Source organism: Columba livia, chromosome 16, assembly GCF_036013475.1.
Source record: "Columba livia isolate bColLiv1 breed racing homer chromosome 16, bColLiv1.pat.W.v2, whole genome shotgun sequence".
Taxonomy (NCBI): Eukaryota; Metazoa; Chordata; class Aves; order Columbiformes; family Columbidae; genus Columba; species Columba livia.
Window position 1 is genome coordinate 1,590,435 of NC_088617.1, and position 20,428 is coordinate 1,610,862.

The 20,428-nt window shown below is 50.7% G+C and overlaps 1 protein-coding gene across 6 annotated transcripts in view; it reads right to left on the reverse strand.

The window, feature by feature from the left end:
* Positions 1–20,428, reverse strand: part of CBFA2T2 (CBFA2/RUNX1 partner transcriptional co-repressor 2) — a 60,922-nt gene that overhangs the window by 8,826 nt on the left and 31,668 nt on the right. For 3 of the 6 annotated variants that reach the window (XM_065031831.1, XM_065031830.1, XM_065031832.1), the window contains exons 2-6: positions 7,796–7,939; positions 3,972–4,213; positions 2,371–2,460; positions 1,617–1,798; positions 296–549 (exon numbers count right to left, since the gene is read on the reverse strand). In XM_065031831.1, the coding sequence (XP_064887903.1) occupies positions 296–549; positions 1,617–1,798; positions 2,371–2,460; positions 3,972–4,213; positions 7,796–7,939 (912 nt within the window). Of the gene's footprint in view, positions 1–295; positions 550–1,616; positions 1,799–2,370; positions 2,461–3,971; positions 4,214–7,652; positions 7,940–19,636; positions 19,821–20,428 lie in introns of those variants that run through there. The other 3 variants (XM_065031834.1, XM_065031836.1, XM_065031835.1) reach the window with 3 other exon arrangements.

A 20,428-nucleotide genomic window follows, 5' to 3' on the forward strand; every position in this document is an offset into this window, starting at 1 on the left:
GTCATCTCAGCAAAGCTCGTTTCTCCTTCCCTGCTCCCCACTCCTGCCTGCTGGGCTGGCTACACCAGACTCACACACCACGTCCTTCCTCCTCATCCTCCAGATTTTATATGTATACAGGGAAACACAAACTCTCAATCTTCCCATTTTTAATCTCACATGGTTAGTTGTTTTCTCTGAATTTCCTGCAAAATCTGTGCCGAAGACACGCCCAGGATTACACAGTCCTGGGTGTGAGTGACCAACGCTAAAGCCCCACAGCTCCTGCGACTAAAAACCCTCCAGGCTTTCTTACCAAGACCGCCGTGCCTGTCCCGCATCTCTCTGTGCTCCAGCATCTTGCTGGGATCCCTGTAGAGGTGGGAGGTGGCGATATCTTCCAAGGTGTAGTGCTGGAGGGGCGGCGGGGTGGGGTGGAACTGCCCCCCCGGGTTCATCAGGGGGATGGTCAGGGCAGGGCTGTGCCGCGGCGCGGGGCTGATGGTGCACACCCGCTTGGCCGGAGGCTCCGTTGGCAGCGGCTCCCTCTCAAAGCTGCTGTCTTCCCTTCTGCAACCACACCAGCAGAGGTATTCGTTAGCGCCGCATGAACGTACTCGGAAAGGGAAAGATGCAGATTTGGCATGAGCAGAGTTTGGGCAGTGATGATTTTGCTGCAGGGTAAAGGCAGGGAGCTAAACCAAACATGAACAAATTCACAAAACGACCCTGTCAAAGAAAAAGTTCAAGATGCCCGAGTGTTGTGATTCATCTTTCTGAGTATGAACGAATTAAAATTTCACAGTTTTTATACATTTGAGGCATGCTCCACATAATTACATAACAGTTTTTAACTTGGAAAAAGTGATGAAAATGAACTGCATCCTTCCCAGCCCCGACAGTGCCCCTGCCTGGGGACAGAACTGCTCCGCTCTCCCGCTTGGGCCTTTCAGCGCTACCCAACAAGTGCCCCTGGGACAGAACCTGCCGGGAAGAGGATCCCAACCCAAATTCGCAGTGCAGGAGAAGCAACCATCAGTGTCTTATCAACAGCCAGAATAGCTGTTGGGAGTGATAAAGTCCTACACTTTAGTCCTGGATGCTGCTTGAAGCTTTGACAGTACCAACGCAGAAACGAAAGTCACGACTTTACTGAAGAGAGTCCAGAGAAGAGCTACAAAGATGCTGAGGGGTCTGGAGCATCTTTCTTATGAGGAGAAACTGAGAGAGCTGGGGCTGTTCAGCTGGAGAAGAGAAGCTGAGAGGGGATCTCATCAATGTTTATAAATATCTCCAGGGTGGGTGTCAGAGGACGGACCAGACTCTGTTCAGTGGTGCCCAACGCCAGGGTGAGGGGCAACGGGCACAGACTGGAACACAGGAGGTTCCATCTGAACATGAGCAGAAACTTGTTTGCTGGGAGGTGCCAGAGCCTGGCCCAGGCTGCCCAGAGCGGGTGTGGAGTCTCCTTCGCTGAGACATTCAAACCCCCTGGACCCACCTGTGTGATCTGCTCTGTGACCCTGCGTGAGCAGGGGTTGGACTGTGGATCTACAGAGGTCCCTTCCAACCCCAACCAGTCTCTGATTCTGTGACTTCAAGAACTTGGCAGAACAATTAAAGCTGCTTTTTTTTACCTGTCTGGACTGTGCCTCTTCCCATTCCCATTGACCTCGATCAGCAGCTCGGAGGAGTCCGTGGGGGACGTGGTGTTTGTGTTGAGCAGGATGTGCTCGTGCTGTGCCAGGTACTGGGACGGCGTCTGCTTGGCAGCCCGGGCGCAGTGCAGCAGCTCTCTCTGCAGCAGCGGGAGGTTGGCCTGCAAAACCAGCACAGCTCTGGCTTATGCAGGCTGCGGACAGGCAGTTCCAGCCATTCGCAGAAGGTTTGCTCCACACACACAACCTCTCAGAGCAGTAACACCTACAGCCTGTGGCCCCAGCTCAGGATCCTCCAGCTCCTCCTGGCTGCACTGTCAGATTTACCTGGATTTCCTCAAGAGCTGCGGATGACCTGACATCGGTGCACCCAAAAAACACGTCCCGGGAAGCGCTCTGTGCTTCCAGCATCTACCCACAAGCTCTGTGTGCCAGCACTTCAAACGTTCTAGATCTGAACATGTGCAAATAAGATTATAGGGTCAGAAGCTGCTGAACAGAACTTGGTTTGTTTCCTTTATCCCCGACACACAAGCAAACATATGTGGCACTCGTTGTAACATTAGCTTTCTTCAAGCCAGTCCCACATGGCCACTGCTACAGTCTGTGCAGTCTTGGACTTCAACAAAATTGCTGTGTGGCTTGAAAGGAGAGCTTTCCCAGCAGTGACACGCTGCCAAGCAGCACAGACCAGCACACGGAGCAACAGCAAATCCCCCCAGCTCCCTCTCACCTTCAGAAAGGGGATCACAAATGGCCGGAGGGGGAAGTTTGTTGCCTCTTGCAGCTTGCAGTGAAATTCCTCAATTGTCACCGTTGAGTTCTGAGAAAAGAAATTAAGAAATGAAATTACAGCTTCTTATTTTTAGACACGTGGGAAACGGCTCCAAATGAACAGAACTGGAAGGGAGACTGCATCTGCCACTACAGGACTGACAATATTTGCATTGGATCCTGCCTAATGCAGCCAAGAAGACTCAGGCCAGTGGAGCAGAAACGTGGCACGAGGCGAGGGCTGAACGCTGCGCACAGCCGGGTGCTCCCAGCCCAGCATCCTCCCAGCGCCGGGAGGCAGCAGGACCCGCTGGCATCTCCTGCATCCCGACTGGGTGCCTGGGACAGGCTGCGGGGAGCCAGACAGCGGTTCCAGCTGCTCTGAGCGGCACACAGTCCTCTCCACCTTCCTCCCTGCAGCTCACCCGGTCAGACCCACCAACCACCAGCTCACCCACTGGCACGTCCCCCCCGACCTGCACCCCTGTGGCTGTCCAGGCCGGGCGCTCCCGGGAACAAGCAGCATTTGATAACCTGCATGTGCAAACCTGCAGCAATTGTCACAGGTAACTATGTGGTGAGAACAACAGTCAGAGGAACATGGACAGCTTATCATTTCATAGAATCATAGAATAGTTTGGGTTGAAGGGACCTTCAAAGCTGCCCCAGTGCCAGCCCTGCCGTGAGCAGGGACATCTTTGGTAAGTAACGTGGGCAGACACGCACTCATGCAAAGCAGCAGCACACCAGGAGCTCAGACCTCCTGCTTCGCAACACCAGCTTTCCCATCCTGTGCAGACCTTCGCAATAGCCAGCCTTGCCTGTTTAAGACATGCAAGAGCAGCCCATAAAGAAGAAAAATGCCCATTAAACACATCACTGCTTATCATAAATTAAATCTTTGAAGTGTCATTATATTTCTATACACACTCAGGAGCAGAGAAGGACCAGCCTTCCAGAGTGAGTCCCTGCTAGCGACAGGACCCTGCTTTTGCCATGACACTTGGCTGCCTTGTCAAGCAAAGCACTGTTGAGTTTGAGCACAGTGAACCCAGCACAGCACCGACAAAGCAGTGGCTGGAACTGGCATTTCTCTGTATGGAAGCATATTAGAGGTAAGTTGATCTGAGGTCAGGGTCAGGCAATCATAAATCTGCACGAGCAAGAAAACACCTCCCTAGTACAAAGGTAAAGGGTCCTCTGAATTGTGTGAAAAGTCTCCTTTACGAGAGGAAAGGGAGAAGTCCAGCATAGCCCATGGCTTCCAGCCAGCCCAATGCACCAGCCTGTGGCCTTTACAGAAAAGCTTTGTCTGAATCCTTCCAGCTTTCCTTCAGTTCAGCTGCATCCAAGCTCATGTCAAAGCCACCGGACAAACAGCTTTTTGAAACCCATCAAAGACAAGAAAAAAAGAAGCCAGCAAGTTTACCAGAGGGCACAAACATTGCACAGTCTTGCCCAGCCAACAGCTCTGCCTGTAAAGACGCGAACAGCTGATGCTGTGTAACAGGGGCAGGCACCGGCTGCCTGGATCCCGCTGCCAGAGCGCTCTGTGCTTACCACTAATGCCAGGACGAGGGTCCGGACCTTCTCCCCGATCTCAGGGGAAATGTCATTGCCAAACTGCTGCAGGGTAGTGAGGAATCGCTTCAGCTTGCTGAGCTGCCGGGCGCCGCACGTGGCTGGGAGCTGCTGGTTCGTCAGCGAGGAGGACGAGGAGGAGGAAGGACCGTTGCTAAAGCGCTGGGGTGGGGATGGTGCCCCGTTCAGAGTTGGGGGGGAGTGGTTTATTCCATTGGGCACTGCAAATAAGAGATAGAATCATAGAATCATTTTAATTGGAAAAGGCATTTAAGATCATCCAGTCCAAAAAATAACCTCACTCTGTCACTAATCCATGTCCCTGAGAACCTCATGTCCATCTGTCCAACCCCTCTGGGGATGGTGACTCCAGCACTGCCCTGGGCAGCCTGTTCCAATGCCCCACAGCCCTTTGGGGAAGAAATTGTTCTCCAGATCCAACCTCAACCTCCCCTGGCGCAACCTGAGCACAGACACTTCTGGTAGTGTTTGAGACAGCCCAGGAGAACACGGGGTCAGGCTGCATAAAGCCGAGGCCACGGCTGATCAAGTTGTGCCATACACTCAGCATGAGGAATTAAATGTGCTTTATCTCAAAGTTTATGGCCCTCAGCACAAAATACCGATCGACGTTTTCTGGTCTGCGTCAGGCTAAAAAGTACAGCAGATGGTCCAAGGATGCTTCCCAGCCCCATTGTTTACAATAAATCATCAGTGCTCATTACAGCCGGGGTCTCATTAATAGATACCGCAGCTCAGGTGCCTCCGCCTCGCCCCGAGGATGCTGACGGGATCCTGTCCCGCTGTACCCCCTCGGGGATTTACAGGGGGTTTCACAAACACGGTTGCTGTGTTCCAACCCGGTCCCATCTGCAGCTTCTCCTCCTGTAAGCAGCGAGTGTTTCGAAACAGACTGAAGGGCTGGAAGTTCGGGAACTCAGCGAGCGACTGGAATAAATTGTTGACATCCCCACACCGCCATTGTGCAATCTAGAGCCCTGTCTGAAGAGCAGCTGTGCGCTGGCAGCCCAGCTCAGTACAGACCCAGAACTTTAGAGGTGAAAAGTACATCATCATAAACGCAGTTTTAGCTGATCCACCAGGTTATCCTTAGAAGTCCAGCTCTGAATTCCTAGCACTGAAGAGAAGGAACAAGCTATAACAACCATTTTGAACGGCGGTGTTCAGAGGAGGAGCACTGAGGTCAGGGGCACGCAGGGCAGGGAAGGCGCCTGTCATGATGGAGGAGCAGTTTGCAAAAAAAGATGCCAAAATTTCCGCTGCAGTTCTGCGAGGATGATACCAAATCCTCATGAACCCGGTAAGGGTTTTTCAGAGAAAAAGACAGGAGTTACTCGAACAGTTAAACCACTCTGGGGCATGTGGGGTCAGAGGCTGGAGAAGCTCCATGCACCTGGACCTGCCGTGGTGAGCACCGGAGGGAAGCCGAGCAGATTAACCAGAGTCAGTTAAGATGCAAGGGAAAGATAAGGCTGAAGAGACCACCAAACGTGGCTCCTGCGAACCAGGGGATGACGGGCTCTTCTGGGCCATAACAAAGATGTGTCCTTACACAGACAGAGAGGTGACAAAATGAAGGCGAAGCCGGAATGGAGAGGACAGGGAGGTGCAAAGGCAAAGCAAGCTCATGCCTTTTCCTATGGAGCAATGCAGCCTGAACAACTCCTGTCCACACTGGCTTCCCCAAATCTGCAAAGGGACAGGGGTGTCCTTCAGAGACGGCATGTACTGCCAGAGTTAACTGCCGTGCGTACCAGCAAACGCAGAGCTATGTGAAAGGCAAGGCTTCTGGCAACTACTCATAAAGAGCACTTATTTCACAATAACAGTGTCATAAATAGGAGGAAAGCCACCCAGAGAAGCTCCTCTCCAACAGCATAGGACTGTGCAGCTCTACGCTCTCCAACAGCTGCGACCGAGGCGCTTTATCCCCTTCTCTGTTTTGCTTCCTCTTATTCTTTCAAATTACATATTAGGGAGATCAACGAGCTCTATTTAAACCCTGGGAGAAGCCAGGGCTGCGCGACCCACCCAGGGGCTGCCGAGGATGGGAGCGGCGGAGGCCGAGGCACCGGGGCGATGCCACGGGCCGGGTCAGGGCTGCCGTTAGCTGCAGCCCCGTAACCGCTCTCTGCCTCGTCAGGTTCACCCCGCCTGACCCCCCTGCAAACGGCGTTACCGCAGGGTGCCGGCAGTTATCTGATCCCGCGCACCACCGGGATCTGCTCCGCCACAGACCACGGGCCGGGCTGGGGCTGCTGTTTCCAGCTGAGAAGACAGTGATGAAGCACATGAGGCCATGTACCGGGACTACAGCTGCGGGGACAGGAGGATGCTGAAGTCCTGGGAACATGGAAGTCATCATGTAGGGCTGCTCTGTTATATTCTGCCTCAGGTCCTCTTCTCCAACACGTTACTGATCTGTAGGCAGGCACAGCCTTCCTCCAGCGTGCTCCTCCTTGCCTGCCCAAGCCATGGGCTTTTATAAGGCAGGGTCTGTACCCACTGACTCTGACAAAAACCCCTTTGGTGCAACTGAGAAGTATAAAGAGAGAATAAACTTCACCACGAGTCACATCTCTCATCTCTCTTGGAAAGAGCAATTAAGTCATCTGCAATCAGCAGACTCAGGCTCCTTGGCCCTTAGCAGTGTGCCAAGCAACCTCATTGGAAAAATTAATTTCTGTCACTTTGCTAATGGTCGTTTTCTGCCTGAGCAAAAGGAGAACCATTAAAAACCCCTCAGCGCACAAAGATGGGGACAACGTGTCTGGCAGGATAACCCAGCCATTAGTGCTATTGCCAGCACCACGCAATACATCAGCGCGTGTCCTGAAAAGAGGCTGGATTGTAAATCTCGGAAATCCACTGCCAGCCTGAAACTGAGATATCCCAGACACCACCGTGAACAGCAAAGCAACGCAGAATCAGCTAGGGAGACACTCAGCGCGGGAGAAAAAGGGAGAGGAAAGCCTGGAAAATACTTATGTGCCACGTGCAGGGGTCAGGTAACTCCACGCCCAATAAAGTAAAGCAGCTTTGCTCTGGAACGATGCTTTTTAAAATATAGTAAATGGCTTAAATGTCAGCTAAGGGAGGAAAAAAAGAGTCTGTGCTCTTTCTAGGCTGTGCGAAGAGGCTGTACATCCACCCCGTCCATGGAGCCACCCCTGCACAACACCCTGCCACACGAGGCGGGTGTGAGGCTGCGCTACGGCTGAGCAGGACGAGGATCAACTGTGGCTTCACGGGAAAGATCATAAAGAGAAGATGGAGAAAAGAGAATCTGGATGGACAGCAAAGAATTTCCGAGGCTGGGAAATCAAAAAAAAGAAGAAAACTTTCTAATCTCAGCTGTAGAAACACTGTCTGCAAAGTGAGATACAGCAGAGCGGGAATTAACTCCTCCAAAAGATACAGTGAAAAGCTCAGCTCTTGGCTTGTTTGAAGCCAACCTGATAAAATACTTCGATTTCTTAAGGAGTTTATGGTGGAAATCAAGGCTGCACCTGCAAGAAGAAGGTCTCAAGGAATCACCACGAGCAAGGTAGGAGCAGGTAGGGGGGCTGGGGAGGAGTACAGACCCTGTTATATGTCCTGCATACACAGCAGGAAAGCCCCAGTCCCCCCCTTCCTTACAGCCAAGCAGCATTGCTAAAGTTCCCCGTGCTGGCGAGCAGCCCTGGCCGATGGCTGAGACATCCCCGGTGACTTCTATAAGCAGAACCTTTCCTCCTGGCTAGAGCTGGTCCCAGGGAAAAGCCGCGTTCCTGGGGTCTTACATGCAGTTGGGGTGAAGGACACCGGCCGGGGGCCACCAGGGTTCACGGGGGGCAGCGGCGGCATGTTGGGAGGAGAGGACCTGGACTGTATCTTCACTTCCACGGGCGATCCGGGCATCACTGGCACCCTCTTCTCACCTGCAACTGTATGAAGAGAAGGTGGTAGCGCTTAGTGAGAGTCACAGACCAGCATTTCCCTGCCCAGCACACAAAGTACATAGCAAGGGTGAAGACGGGTGAGAGGGGACAGGAGGCAGGCACCCGGGGTGCAGAGGGTGTCCCAAGATGCTGCCAGGCAGGCTCAGGGTGCCCATGTTCACCATCCCAGTCTCCCAAACGCATCTTCTCATCCCTCACACCCCAAGATGCTTCCTCAAAGTATTTCTGCCTGTTTGGTTTGCTTTACCCCGCTGCTTAAGACCCCCTTGGTGCCCCCAGGTGTGCTCACACGCATGGGGCAGAAGTGGCGAGGGGTGCCGAGGTTTAACCCCCAGCCCTGCTCCCCAACCAGCAAAACCAGGCTCTGAACCAGCCACCTTGGCAAACAGCGCCCTGACCAGTTTGGCATGTTTGCTTTTTAAAAACAATCCTCATAAATTAAATGTTCCTGTACCTCTTTTCCCTTGCAAGGGGTGGACCTCACTGCAGCCCGTGTTCACAGAATCCCAGAATGTCAGGGGTTGAAGGGCCCTGGAAAGCTCATCCAGTGCAATCCCCCATGGAGCAGGAACACCCAGATGAGGTTACACAGGAAGGTGTCCAGGCGGGTTGGAATGTCTGCACAGAAGGAGACTCCACAACCCCCTGGGCAGCCTGGGCCAGGCTCTGCCACCCTCACCAGGAACAAGTTTCTTCTCAAATTTAAGTGGAACCTCCTGTGTTCCAGTTTGCACCCATTGCCCCTTGTCCTGTCACTGGTTGTCACCCAGAAGAGCCTGGCTCCATCCTCCTGACACTCCCCCTTTCCATCTTGATCCCCAGGAATGAGTCCTCCCTCAGTCTCCTCTTGTCCAGCTCCAGAGCCCCAGCTCCCTCAGCCTTTCCTCACACGGGAGATGATCCACTCCCTCCAGCATCTTGGTGGCTGCGCTGGACTCTCTCCAGCAGTTCCCTGTCCTGCTGGAACTGAGTTCTCTCACCAGCCCTGAGACAGCTCAGCCGTGCAACAGCCACCCAGTTTGGGTGTGTGCGGAGCATCGGTGCAACACGGCAGCAGCTGTGCCAGCAAGTGACCGAAATGGTCACGGCGTTGTAAAAACGAGATTAAATCGGCTCCACACTCCTTCTCTCCTGTGCGAAGTCTCTAGGGTCTAATCCAGCCCTGGATCGCATCAGAGCTGCTTTCTCAGCCTCTAAGGGTCCCTCCTGAGGACTCAAGTTCTCCTGAGACATCCCAGCTCAGCTGAGCGAGGTGGCTGCACTCCCAGCTCCAGCATGGCTGGAATCAGCCTCAAAAGACATCCTGGGGGGGAAATGAGAGAGAAAGAGGAAATAACGCGCTCATGCAAACGTGGGGTTTTTGCGTGAAGTTTTTTGGGGTTTGTTTTGTTTTTAAAATCCAGACAGCTCAATGGACAAAGCCTAAAGCATCTCCCAAAGTGCAGCTCCCACAGGAGCCAACAGCCCCTGTGTCCCGGGGTGTCCGTGAGGCGGTGCCGCAGCTCGTGACCCTGGACAATGCGACACGATGCAAATTGTCCCTTCAAAACCGCCGTCACCGCTCCCTGCTCCTCCAGCCGCTGTTCGCCTCGTTCAATTAGGTCGCTAACGAGTTGTGACCGTGCTCCAGCAGTATTAAAGCACACGCTGTAATCTAATCAAACGAGGTTACAATCTATTTCGTAAGCCACAGTTTTTACAAATGTCTATCAGCTGTAAGAAACTCAGCTTTCAAGTTCTGGCAAATCAATTAAATGCTGTATTCCCATAAAGCGGGGAAGCATGGAATGGATGGCAAAGTTCTGCGCTGAAATACAACCACTAAACCTGCTGCTTTTCAACTCCTGACAATAAAAACGCTGCTTTCGAGAGCAAAAAATCCATGACTTGGCGCTTGAGCCCTTTGTGCCGCTGGCCTGGAATGGGCTCTGGGAGCCACCAGCACCTGCGCTGCCACCACACACCCGGCACCAGCCGCCTCGTTTATCTTCCTTATGGCAAGTCATCGTTAACGCCAGCAAAGTAACAAACCAAGTTCATTATGACAAGCAGGTTTTTTTGGCTGTTTGCTGGACAGTCTGTGGAAGGGGGAGCAGAAATGAGTGTATGCAGAAAATTCATGCTCTCCTGCTATTTCAATGGAGCTGGAATAACTGAGGTGGCAGGGCTGGAATTGCTATAAAGCCTGTGTCCACAACACTTCCATAGCAGAAAGTCTGTGTCTCTATTTATCTAAATGTGTTTGCAAAAAAAAAAATCATTCTAGGCTTTGCTTTCCTCAACAAAGTGGGGACCCACCACACGCACTATTAATTTTAACACAGAACAATTTTACTAATATAATATTGCAAACTACTATACGCATCCATTTGGTCACACTTTCCTATGGTTTAATACTATGTGCAGACTCTGCCTCTCACATCCACACTTGAAGACGACATTCAGGGGAATAACAATACATTGACATAGGATGAGGACATCCCTCATGCACGCAGATACTTATTGCAGCAGATGAGTTTGTTGGCAAGAGCAGGAGGAGATAAACCCCTGTCTTTCCTCCCACTTGAAATAAATGCAAAAAATAGTCAAAGAGCCCAATTTGCGCATGAAGTTAGGGCTGTTTCTAGCACGAAAAGTTTGAGCTCACTCCCCCAGGAAGGAAAACATTGCTACATGACTCAGTCAAAGCAGCGCTAATTGTGCTCATGTACCACTCGGTGCCCGATGGCCATCAGGGGATGGAAACGTGTTTGCTCAGAATACAGGAATAATTGCAAAACCGTGAGCTAATCCATGAGAACCACGACCCGTTTGCACATCGTGCATGGACAGAGAAGGGAGATGCGGTTCGTGCTTTTCTCTGTGAGTTCTGTGCGCGGCTGTGGGGATGCTGAGCGCATCACATCCCAAACATCACATTGCATCACTCCCACCTGCGGCTCCTCCTTCCCAATCATCGACACCTGGCCCCCCGCCTCGCTCCATCACCTTCACCCCTTCCCATGAAACCCTCTTCCCCTGGAGTATATGGACAACCTGACATTGCCACGTTCCAGAGAGAAACAGAGCGTGAAACCAATCCGTGAGGTTTCTACTCTTGCCTCCTAAAACGCTCCTAAGGCACATTAAGGAAGCAGAACTGATTTAGTTAATTTACAGGGAAAAAAGTTACATGGATTTTAGAACCGCAGAATAAACCCAGCTCCTGCACGAGACACCAAAGCCCACGAGAAGCCAGCACCTTCCTTCCTGAGCTCACTCCAACAGACAAGAAGCAAACAGGACTGTTAAATTTAAAAGCTTCCTGCTAATGACCTGGGGCACCTATAAACGCAGATAAAAACCACCTTCCTAAAACTCCTCATTTTTAGCCTAAACACATCCATTTAATGAGAATCATGTGAGCAAACCAGACTGCAAACGAGGACTTGATTTAGCCTTGAGTTGATCTGGGTCTAAAAATGAGCCAGTGAGATGGTCCCTGGAGAAACGCCACCTTCGCTGCCCAGAAATCTTCACTGGCTCACCAACGTTCCGGCACGGCCTCCAGACACACACAGAGATGCTGAGATGCTCCCCAAAACGCCTGCAAGTCACTCCACCATATCAGCCATCTGGAACCACGCTAGAGAGTCAAATGCCATAATAGATCTTTAGATGATGCTTTACAAAGAATAACCTTGTCAATGACTGAATACTCCAAGTGTCAGAGCAGGACACCTGCCTAAACTGGAAACAATGGGTTGTTCTTCAAAAACTCCTCCTTCCAAACCCTACCTGGACTTAGTCTTGGCTTGATGCAAGTAGAGTTTCATCGTCTCCAAACGCCAACGAAGCCTGAGGACCAGATCTCACTGCAACAGGAGCTGCAGGTTCCAGGTGCCGCGGAGCTGGCTCAGGACAGCTGTAGCACACATGGCTTTATGCTGCGTGCCCTATATATTCACGTGTCCCATTTAGGGAGCCCAGGTGTGCAGGAGACCAGAAAGCCCCAGCACTTTGAATACACCTGAAACCCTTCATCCTTCCGCTCTCCACTCACACGCCAAAAGGCCCCGGTTTTATTTGTTTCTCCGCGTTGACTTTTGGTACGCACCCTATTGCCTTTGCTGCTCCAGTTCTCATGCGAGCATAACAAATTAAAAAGGGGCATATGACTTTTCTTTTTGGAAAGGAGGATGAGCTAAGTGAGACAACGGGGCAGAACACCAGGAGCAAACCTGGGGTCTCGACCGCTCCTCGGAGGAGTCGCACTCCTGGGGACCAAGACTCCAGTTTTGCAACACAGCAGCACATTTCAGAGGGGGCGGTTTCAACACCCACTCGAAACAGATTTAATCACACTTATTTTCTTTAAAGAAGGCTTCCACCTTTAGTGTTTAGCGCAAAGACAGTGTTGCTGTGATGGGTAAGCTCTGAAGAACAGCCAGAATTTACTCGCATTGCAAACTGTACATAGAAGCTGCTTTATTCATCCCTTCATGCCTGTGGGTTTGAGAAAAGGCACCAAAATATAGTCACAAGTTAGGGAGTGTCTCAAGTACACTGGAATTTAAATTAATCCTTAAAACGCTTTTGGCAATTAGAGAATAAACTAAGTGAGGAAAAATAAATAAAAACACTTAATGAGGAAAACAAAATGTTACCTTCCCCCAAAGAGCAAGAGGAGGACCTGGAGAAGAGAGCCAGGAATAGCCCTGGTTGGCACACAGACAGAGTCTCCTCCACTTCTCGAAGTTCAAAATATAGTTCTGACAAATGGCAGAATAATATCAGGATAGGAGATTTAGATTTATTAAGAAAAAGCGGGTCGGGAACCTGCCTCGCATCCTTGCTGGGGCCATGACTCCCGGGCTGCATCCCCCACATGCACGGTCCCGTCTGGAAGAGGCGATGGACAGTTATGTAGAGCCTGGGCCGGTGATGCTCCAGAGCAAGGCTTGATCCCGAGAGCAAGGGAAGAGGGGAAGAGTCACTGCCATGGTGCAGAAAATGCGGATGCTTTGTATGAATTTACACCAGCTGTTGTGCTCTTCTTCAAAGTAACAAGCAATAGGATGAGAGGAAACGGCCTCAAGTTGCGCCAGGGGAGGTTGAGGTTGGATAGTGGGAACAATTTCTTCCCCAAAGGGCTACGGGGCATTGCAACAGGCTGCCCAGGGCAGTGCTGGAGTCACCAGCCCTGGAGGGTTGGACAGACGGACATGAGGTTCTCAGGGATGTGGGTTAGTTACAAGGTTGGCTTATGGTTGGACTCGATGGTCTTGAGGGGCTTTTCCAACCAAAATGATTCCATCATCCTATCTGCACGGGCACAATTTAGCACCATCCAGCAGCCCCAATGAGCAAGCACATGGAGCATGCGCAGGCTCTAGAACCCTGCTATCAGCTCAAGACAGCAAAGCCTTTCCTTCTCCCTCTAGAGAAATGGATTTCAGCCTGTGGCTGCCTGGTTGGAGGGCGTGTGCACCATGAGCACCGATATCTCCGAGGCATTTTTGACACAGGTGTAGGGTTCTCCTTGATTCACAGTTGCAAGAGTTAAGAAGGAAGGAGAGACCTGCCTGGCCTGGAAGCAATTTTGTAGATCTCCTTTAAAAATCAGCTGCAAGGACTCTGAACCGCTTCTCACAAACCCACCTGCCAGACTGAAGCACTCCAGCTTATCACGCTTCAGCTTTTTGCAGAAGTCAAACCACAAAACTTATTGGAAGAAATAAGATACAATCGCATTAAACATGAGACAGCACTGTAGAACTGGCACTTGCACACAGATAAGGGTTTGCTTTTTCCTTTTACAGTTTGCAGGATGGAGAGAGTAGACTCGAAAATCAGACCTCATCAACAAGGCTTTGACCACTAAGTGGCTACATTGAAGCCTATACATTAATAAAATTTGGGTTGAGTAGATGTCTTTTGTACAAAAGACTGTGTACAAGGGGTTCGCCCAGTGGTTCAGAGTCTGAGGAGTGAAAGCACGCCATGGTTTCACGCAGAAAGAAGAGGTTTAATCAGAGCAGATGTTTTCAGTTTTCATCTAGAACAGGTAGAATATGCTCATAAAAAGGCACTCCTCACCTCAGGAGCCCAAAATTCACACCTGCCTCTTGAGAGCAAGGGACTGGAGAATCATCCCAGTGGGAGCATCCAAGGTTAAGGCTGGCAGGAGAAACCCTTTGGTCACCCAGGAGCCAGGTCCAAGCTCGCTCATCCTGGAGCCAGCGGACAGACAGACACCTCCAAAGGCCATTCAGCCCATCCCAAAACATCCACCAAAGCATGGGAGATAAGCCACACTCCAGCACCTCTCCTTACACTGGCCCTACCACCTCAGCTGACTACTTGCTCTAGAAGCATCTATGATAATTCACCTACAAATCAGTAAGACGAACCCTTTCTACAAAGAGTCCTTGGAACCAGGGGCTCATTTCCCCACCATTTACATGGGTAAACCACTAAGCGTGCTTAACAAAGCTTTAACTATATGTGAACAGCAAGTTTTGACGACGGAGCAAGTACTGTTGTAGTATATAATACACATGGCTGTACAATCAAAAGCCACCTCTTGCTTCAGAACAGGAATTTACAGTACTAAGCAATGGTGACAAGGAGCCTCTGGTTTAAGACAGAGCAATGCAAAGCTTGTCTAAATGGGTAAAGAGACTGTTTGAAAGAGGAAAGCAAAGGAAGGACACACCTTGGTGGCCTCTCGGGTGGCTGGCAGGGCCCGGCCTACAGCCCAGGAGAGCTGGTTTAAGATAATCAGCTCCATATATCATCCTGGAGAAAAAGCCAGGGAAATGGCCCAAACCATCCGTTCCAGTCCAAACACGTCTGTGACGAGAAGGACACGCTGCAGTTGGCTCGTGTTGTCGCAGGGTTCCCTGTTGAGCGTCTGAATGCAAACGAGAGGCAGCATCAGCGTAACCTGACCTGATAATGTAAATAGGGTGAAATGAAATATGGTTTGCCACCTCCCCAGCTTTGGCGAATGTTTATTTTGAATAACATGCTTATCTGCTCCAACTGCTCACCATCTGTTTTCAGTCTCCACCAAGCTAATATTTTTCACATTTAGGAACTGAGAAATGGGAAGAATTACATTTAAATTTTATTAACATCTTTCCTCCGCTCTAAGGTTGCCTTTCCCTCCCCTTGACGGCTCTAAGCCATCTGTGGAGCACCTCTGCAGTTCTCCGAGGCATGCAGATGAGAGGTTATCTACGCGCAAACAAGAGTATTGCTACTCAGACGCCGTTTGCTGCTGCTCCGCTGCAATCCCTCCATCGCCTGCTCCAGCCAGCTTCCCCCAACCTCAAACTGAAATCGCATCACCGAGCAAACAGCCAATGTTTTATCGTTTTGCAGCATCACGGCATCAGAGAGCGATGGAAAGGGAAGGCTGAAGATAAGCATCAAAACAAGGCAGCCAATACAGCAGCCTTAGGGAAAAATAAAGGATGACTGGGTTAGCTGTAATTTAGTAGACAGGGAAACGTTAAGAGGTTTTGAGTCAAGACTACATTTCTATACAAATATTGACATTTATTTGCACGTAAGGTCGTTTCCAGAGGTCTCCCTTTGCTTGAGTCAATAAATGAGAACATATCACCAGATCTGGGTGACACATGTCACATAAACAGGTCGGCAGCAAATACTGGTCAGCTGAGGTCCCTCTCTGTCCTCCTCCCTCCACGCCAAAGCGCCGAGTTGGCCAAGACGATACTCCAGCATCTGTTGCAGTGGGGAACTTATGTGATGATACTTCCTCCGCCAAATGCGATCAGCCTATTTTTACCCTGTTTAGCTTGGTTCCATAGCACATCCCGGCTCCTGAGCTGTGAGATGCTGTGGGAGGGGAGAGGACTCGGCACCTCGCAGGAGAGCCTCGCACCACACGGGAGGGAGCTGCTGAGCCCGGGACAGGCGCTTTATAAATCAAAAATAAACGCGTGTATCTCCATCGCCATCTATTCCTCTCCCACACACAGCTGTTTCACTTTAAATCTCAATTCAATGTGAAACTCAGATAGGAGAACTTGAAAGAGCAAAGTACGTTATCGCTCGCAACCAGTCCAGAAATCAGTTAATAAGGGAAATAAGATTAATAATTTATTCCTGAAGGCAGACTGCAGATCTCTATCGGTCTTGCCCTTCAGTGATTTTTATAAAACCCTATTAATGTCCCTGGCTGTACGAAGTCACTGGTAGCGCGGGGTGGACTGCAGAGCAGTTCTGCTGTGCTCCCACCTGGACGAGACGGTGGCAGCGCCGGCTCTGCCCTCGCCTTGGCCACGCCAGCCCCATCGGCACAAACCATCCTGCCTTGCCAGCTCCGGCTTCCTCTTGGCCCACGGACCCACACCACGGCCACCGGTGCAAACCCACGGCTGCAGGATCCAGCCCACAAACTATTGCCTCCAGCAGCCCCAGCACGGGGTACACAGCAAACCCCCAAAATTCTGGTTGTCTCACTTCTACAAGAACACAAACCACTTTGGTGTGGCACCCCCTGCTCTCCTGCTCTCTTTTCCGTGAAGGAACGAGGGAATAGTTACTCAGACCATAAAAGCCGTAAAAACCATTTATATGCGGCGCAGCAGCCACCTGGGAGCTCTGGCGCAGCAATTCCCCTCCCATGCTGCCAGCGCCCATGTAAATAAGTCTTGGGGACCCAAGTGCATCTCGTGATGTCCCCACCAACACCTTTTGCTCACTGGCTGCCTCAAAGGGACACAGCGACCCCTCCTCATCCTCACCAGCCACCCCGAAAGCAGGGATATGTTCTGAATATATTCCTGGAGAGCAAAGCCTACAGAGCAGTCAGTGTTCCAGTGTTAGGATGGGGGTGGCTTTGGGGATCAGGGGAACTGCTCCTCCCTCCCCAAAACCACCCTCCGACTGCTCAGAGCTCCTTGGCCTGGGTTAGAACGGGGGACACGGGCAGGGGAGCTGCGTTCCAGCAAAGCCAGAGGTGCTCACTAATTCATGTGGGTAGTCACTGCTCAAGTATTTTGCTAATTTTTCATCATTTCACTGTTCCGTGTAAAGTTACAGAATAAAGACTTTTTTCTTTTTAATCACCCACCACTATTACGATATTAAGAAACATTTACTCCTCTGCGCTATTTACTTATTAGGCTAAAGCGCTCCGAATGAAAAATGAAAGCAGTTACAGATATCAAACAGGCAATTATCACAATCATGGAAAAATTAGTTCTTAAAAGTCTCAGCCTGCCACAGTGCTCTCCAAACCCCCCGGCGCGGAGCGAAACCACGGTGGCGGGAGCAAACTTTCCAGATGGGAACATCTGTCTCTCATTTGCCGCAGGGAAGAAAACACCAGGAAGATGAATGGCTCCCAAGTCCGGTGGAGCACAGACACAACACGTACAAAAGGGAGACCAGTTAGGAAGAGACTCGGAGCAACAGCTGGCTATCAAAGACTTATTTTTTTTAAATGACTATTTTGTGAGGCTTATGCATATGGAGAAATGTTATGTCAGGGAAAAAAGAGCCTTAGTTTCACTTATAGGAAATGTAATGTACAGCAAAAGGAAGAATTGAGTTAGCCATGCTCACATGAATAATACACAGCACTTTTACCATCTCAGCTTCTTTTAGGTATGAAAAGGCATTTTAAAAGTTGGCTTTAAGTGGTTCCCCCCCGAAAAGGTCTGAAATCACTCGCTGCCCAGAGCAGCAAAGCCACGGATGGGGCGATTCGCTCCTCTGGGGGCCAGAGAGCAAACACCAAGTTTACTCCAGAGGGTAGAAAGTGACACACCATGTTGGAAACCTGAGGCTGAAGGACAGGACAGCGCAGCCCCGGGCAGTGCCGGCACCCAAGCTCCATTCCTACCGCCAGTGTTCTTAACCTCGGCTGCAGTTCAGGGACCGCACCTATGGAGGTTTTGGTGACGCCATGCAGCCCAAACCAAAGCACCAGGCGCTGCTGCACGACGTGGACTGAACCCGCTGGCTTATACCCGGTTTGGCAGCATGGCAAGCACCCCAACGCCACCAGCTCTGTCACCGCCCGGTGCATCTGTCACCACGTCCCTCCGCAGCTTTGACAGCCCGCAGCAGCATTTCTGGATTGTGGAGGCATCCATTATGACAACTCTTACTTCTAATTAGCAGTCTAGTCCTTGATACCTATTCAATACCCATCAGCTGGCATAAGGCCTCTCTGGAAGAGCATCGGGCTGCTGTAAGCAGTAATAAGAGCGTTAAACGCAGTTAACTCGGAAAGGACTCACATTCTGAAAAAGGAAAAACTCACAACTGTAAAACTTCAGGTGTTTGCAAGCGCTGGTTTTAAAATAAAGTTGCGCTAAGCTGTGCTGAGGTATGAAGAAAATAATCTGCTATCAAAAATCCCATAGGTGATATAGAAGAACAATTTATCTGTAATTTTGGGAGTGGAAATCTCTTTTTCTTCCTGCTTAGGCTAAATGCTGTGGAGTAAATCAAGCTGCAGCTTTCATACCTGCAAAAATGTGACCCAAAAGGGAGAAAACACCACAAAACAAGCTTCAACTTTCGAACGCGTTTTCCACCTTAACAGAGGCTTTGAGACAGCCCTTAGCATATGATTTTATCTAGCACTCATAAATCCTTTTAAAACTTGCATTGCTGGCCATTTAACAAGCAGCTCCACCCTTCCCCTGCTCTCCACATGAAACACATACACACTCAGCTCCATTTTGTTACCTTCCTCGCTAACCCAGCTCTACCAGAAAAGCGGTGGCAGAGCCCAGGGAGCAGTGGTTAATTGGCACCATCCTCTTATTACTAATTAGCTCTGAGGGGCTCTTCACAGCTCGTAATGGTCAATAGAAACGTATCCACTGATTGAAAGGAGCAGAGATGCTGGAACTGGAAGCCAGGCCGCGGTGGCACCACCGCGACAGCCCTCGCCGGGCTCTCTGGTCACACACACGGGTCTGGAGGAGCCTCAGGGAGGCTCCGGGCTTGTCTCACCCAGGTAAAGCGTTCCCGGAGGGTTCTGGCTGTCGTGCAGTTTCTCTGCAGCGCATCCTGCACAAGAGCCTCTTGCACCGACGTTGCAATTCGAGGTGTCACAACATCGGCGCTGCTCGTTGCTTAAAATCCACCAGCAAGACCTCGACAGGAGAAGTTTAAGCCACAAATCCATCTCACCACTGCTCAACGAGCTCCACTTGCGAGCCTGGGGCCCTGTGCCTCCTCAGCTGGCCCGCTTTATTCTTCAACAAAACGGTTCGGAAAAGGGGAATCTGCAAAAAGCATTTCGGCGGCAGCAGCGCTGGGGTTTTGCGGCAGCACCGTATTCTGAGACACCAGGCTAGCGACCTGTCTTTTTCACTGCCTGGTGATTTATATCCAAGCCTTAGTTTCAGTATTAAAATAGTTTCCGTAGGAAAAATAAAGTTGTGAAAGAGGAGGTAATTTTCTAGCCAATTCTGTAAGAAATTTAGGAGATATCAAAAAAGATGCTGTTTCTGGGTCAGTGCAGCAAGTTCTTTTGCTTAAAGCTTCCCACCAGCGGTGCCTCTTTTCCAATATAAAGCAGAGTCCAACAAAGAGTCTCCCTTCCCTGGACAGAGCGCCCACCCATCGCCAGGCAGCTCCAGGGGCTGAAGTTCCACCGAACTTCATATAAAAATAGGCCAATTAATTATTGCTGTCTACAAGTACCTGAAAGGAGGCTGAAGCATGGAGGGTGTTGGTCTCTTCTCCCAAGTAACAAGGGATAGGATGAGAGGAAACGGCCTCAAGTTGCAGCAGAGAGGTTTAGATTGGATATTTGGAAACATTTCTTCCCCAAAGGGCTGTGGGGCATTGGAACAGGCTGCCCAGGGCAGTGCTGGAGTCACCATCCCTGGAGGGGTTGAAAAGGCGTTTAGACGAGGTTCTTAAGGATGTGGGTTAATTATATAGTTAGGTTAGGTTATGGTTGGACTTCATGATTCTGAGGGTCTCTGCCAACTGAAGTGATTCTATGATTCTATGAAATTGATCAAGAAATCAAGAAGGAACACGGAAAAGACTTGGGAAGTCTTTCATCCCCATTATTTACAACTTCCTACAAGTGCCAAAGTCCGAACTGCGGACACAAGGTTCCTCAGCCCCGCGCCCGCCGTGGCTCCACCAGCGCAGCCCTTGCAGAGCCAGCAGTGCTGCGCACACTAACACCCACCTCGCTGTCCCGTCAGGGCACCCCAGGCAGCCAAGACTCGCTAATCACACCATAACTCAGGCTGGCTCGCTTCAGAGAGCGTGTCTCACTCACTTGGGCGCTAAGCACATTAACTGCTGCCCAGCTAATATTCGCTCCCGATCAATGACACGCACAGGAGTCCTGCCAAGACGACAATTCTGCCTCTTAAAAACACTCCTCACGTCACTAGACAAATTGCTCTTCCCCTTCACCCCCCAAGCCCATCAGCACGTGGGAATCTTTCCAGCATCCCGTGGAGCTGGAAGCAC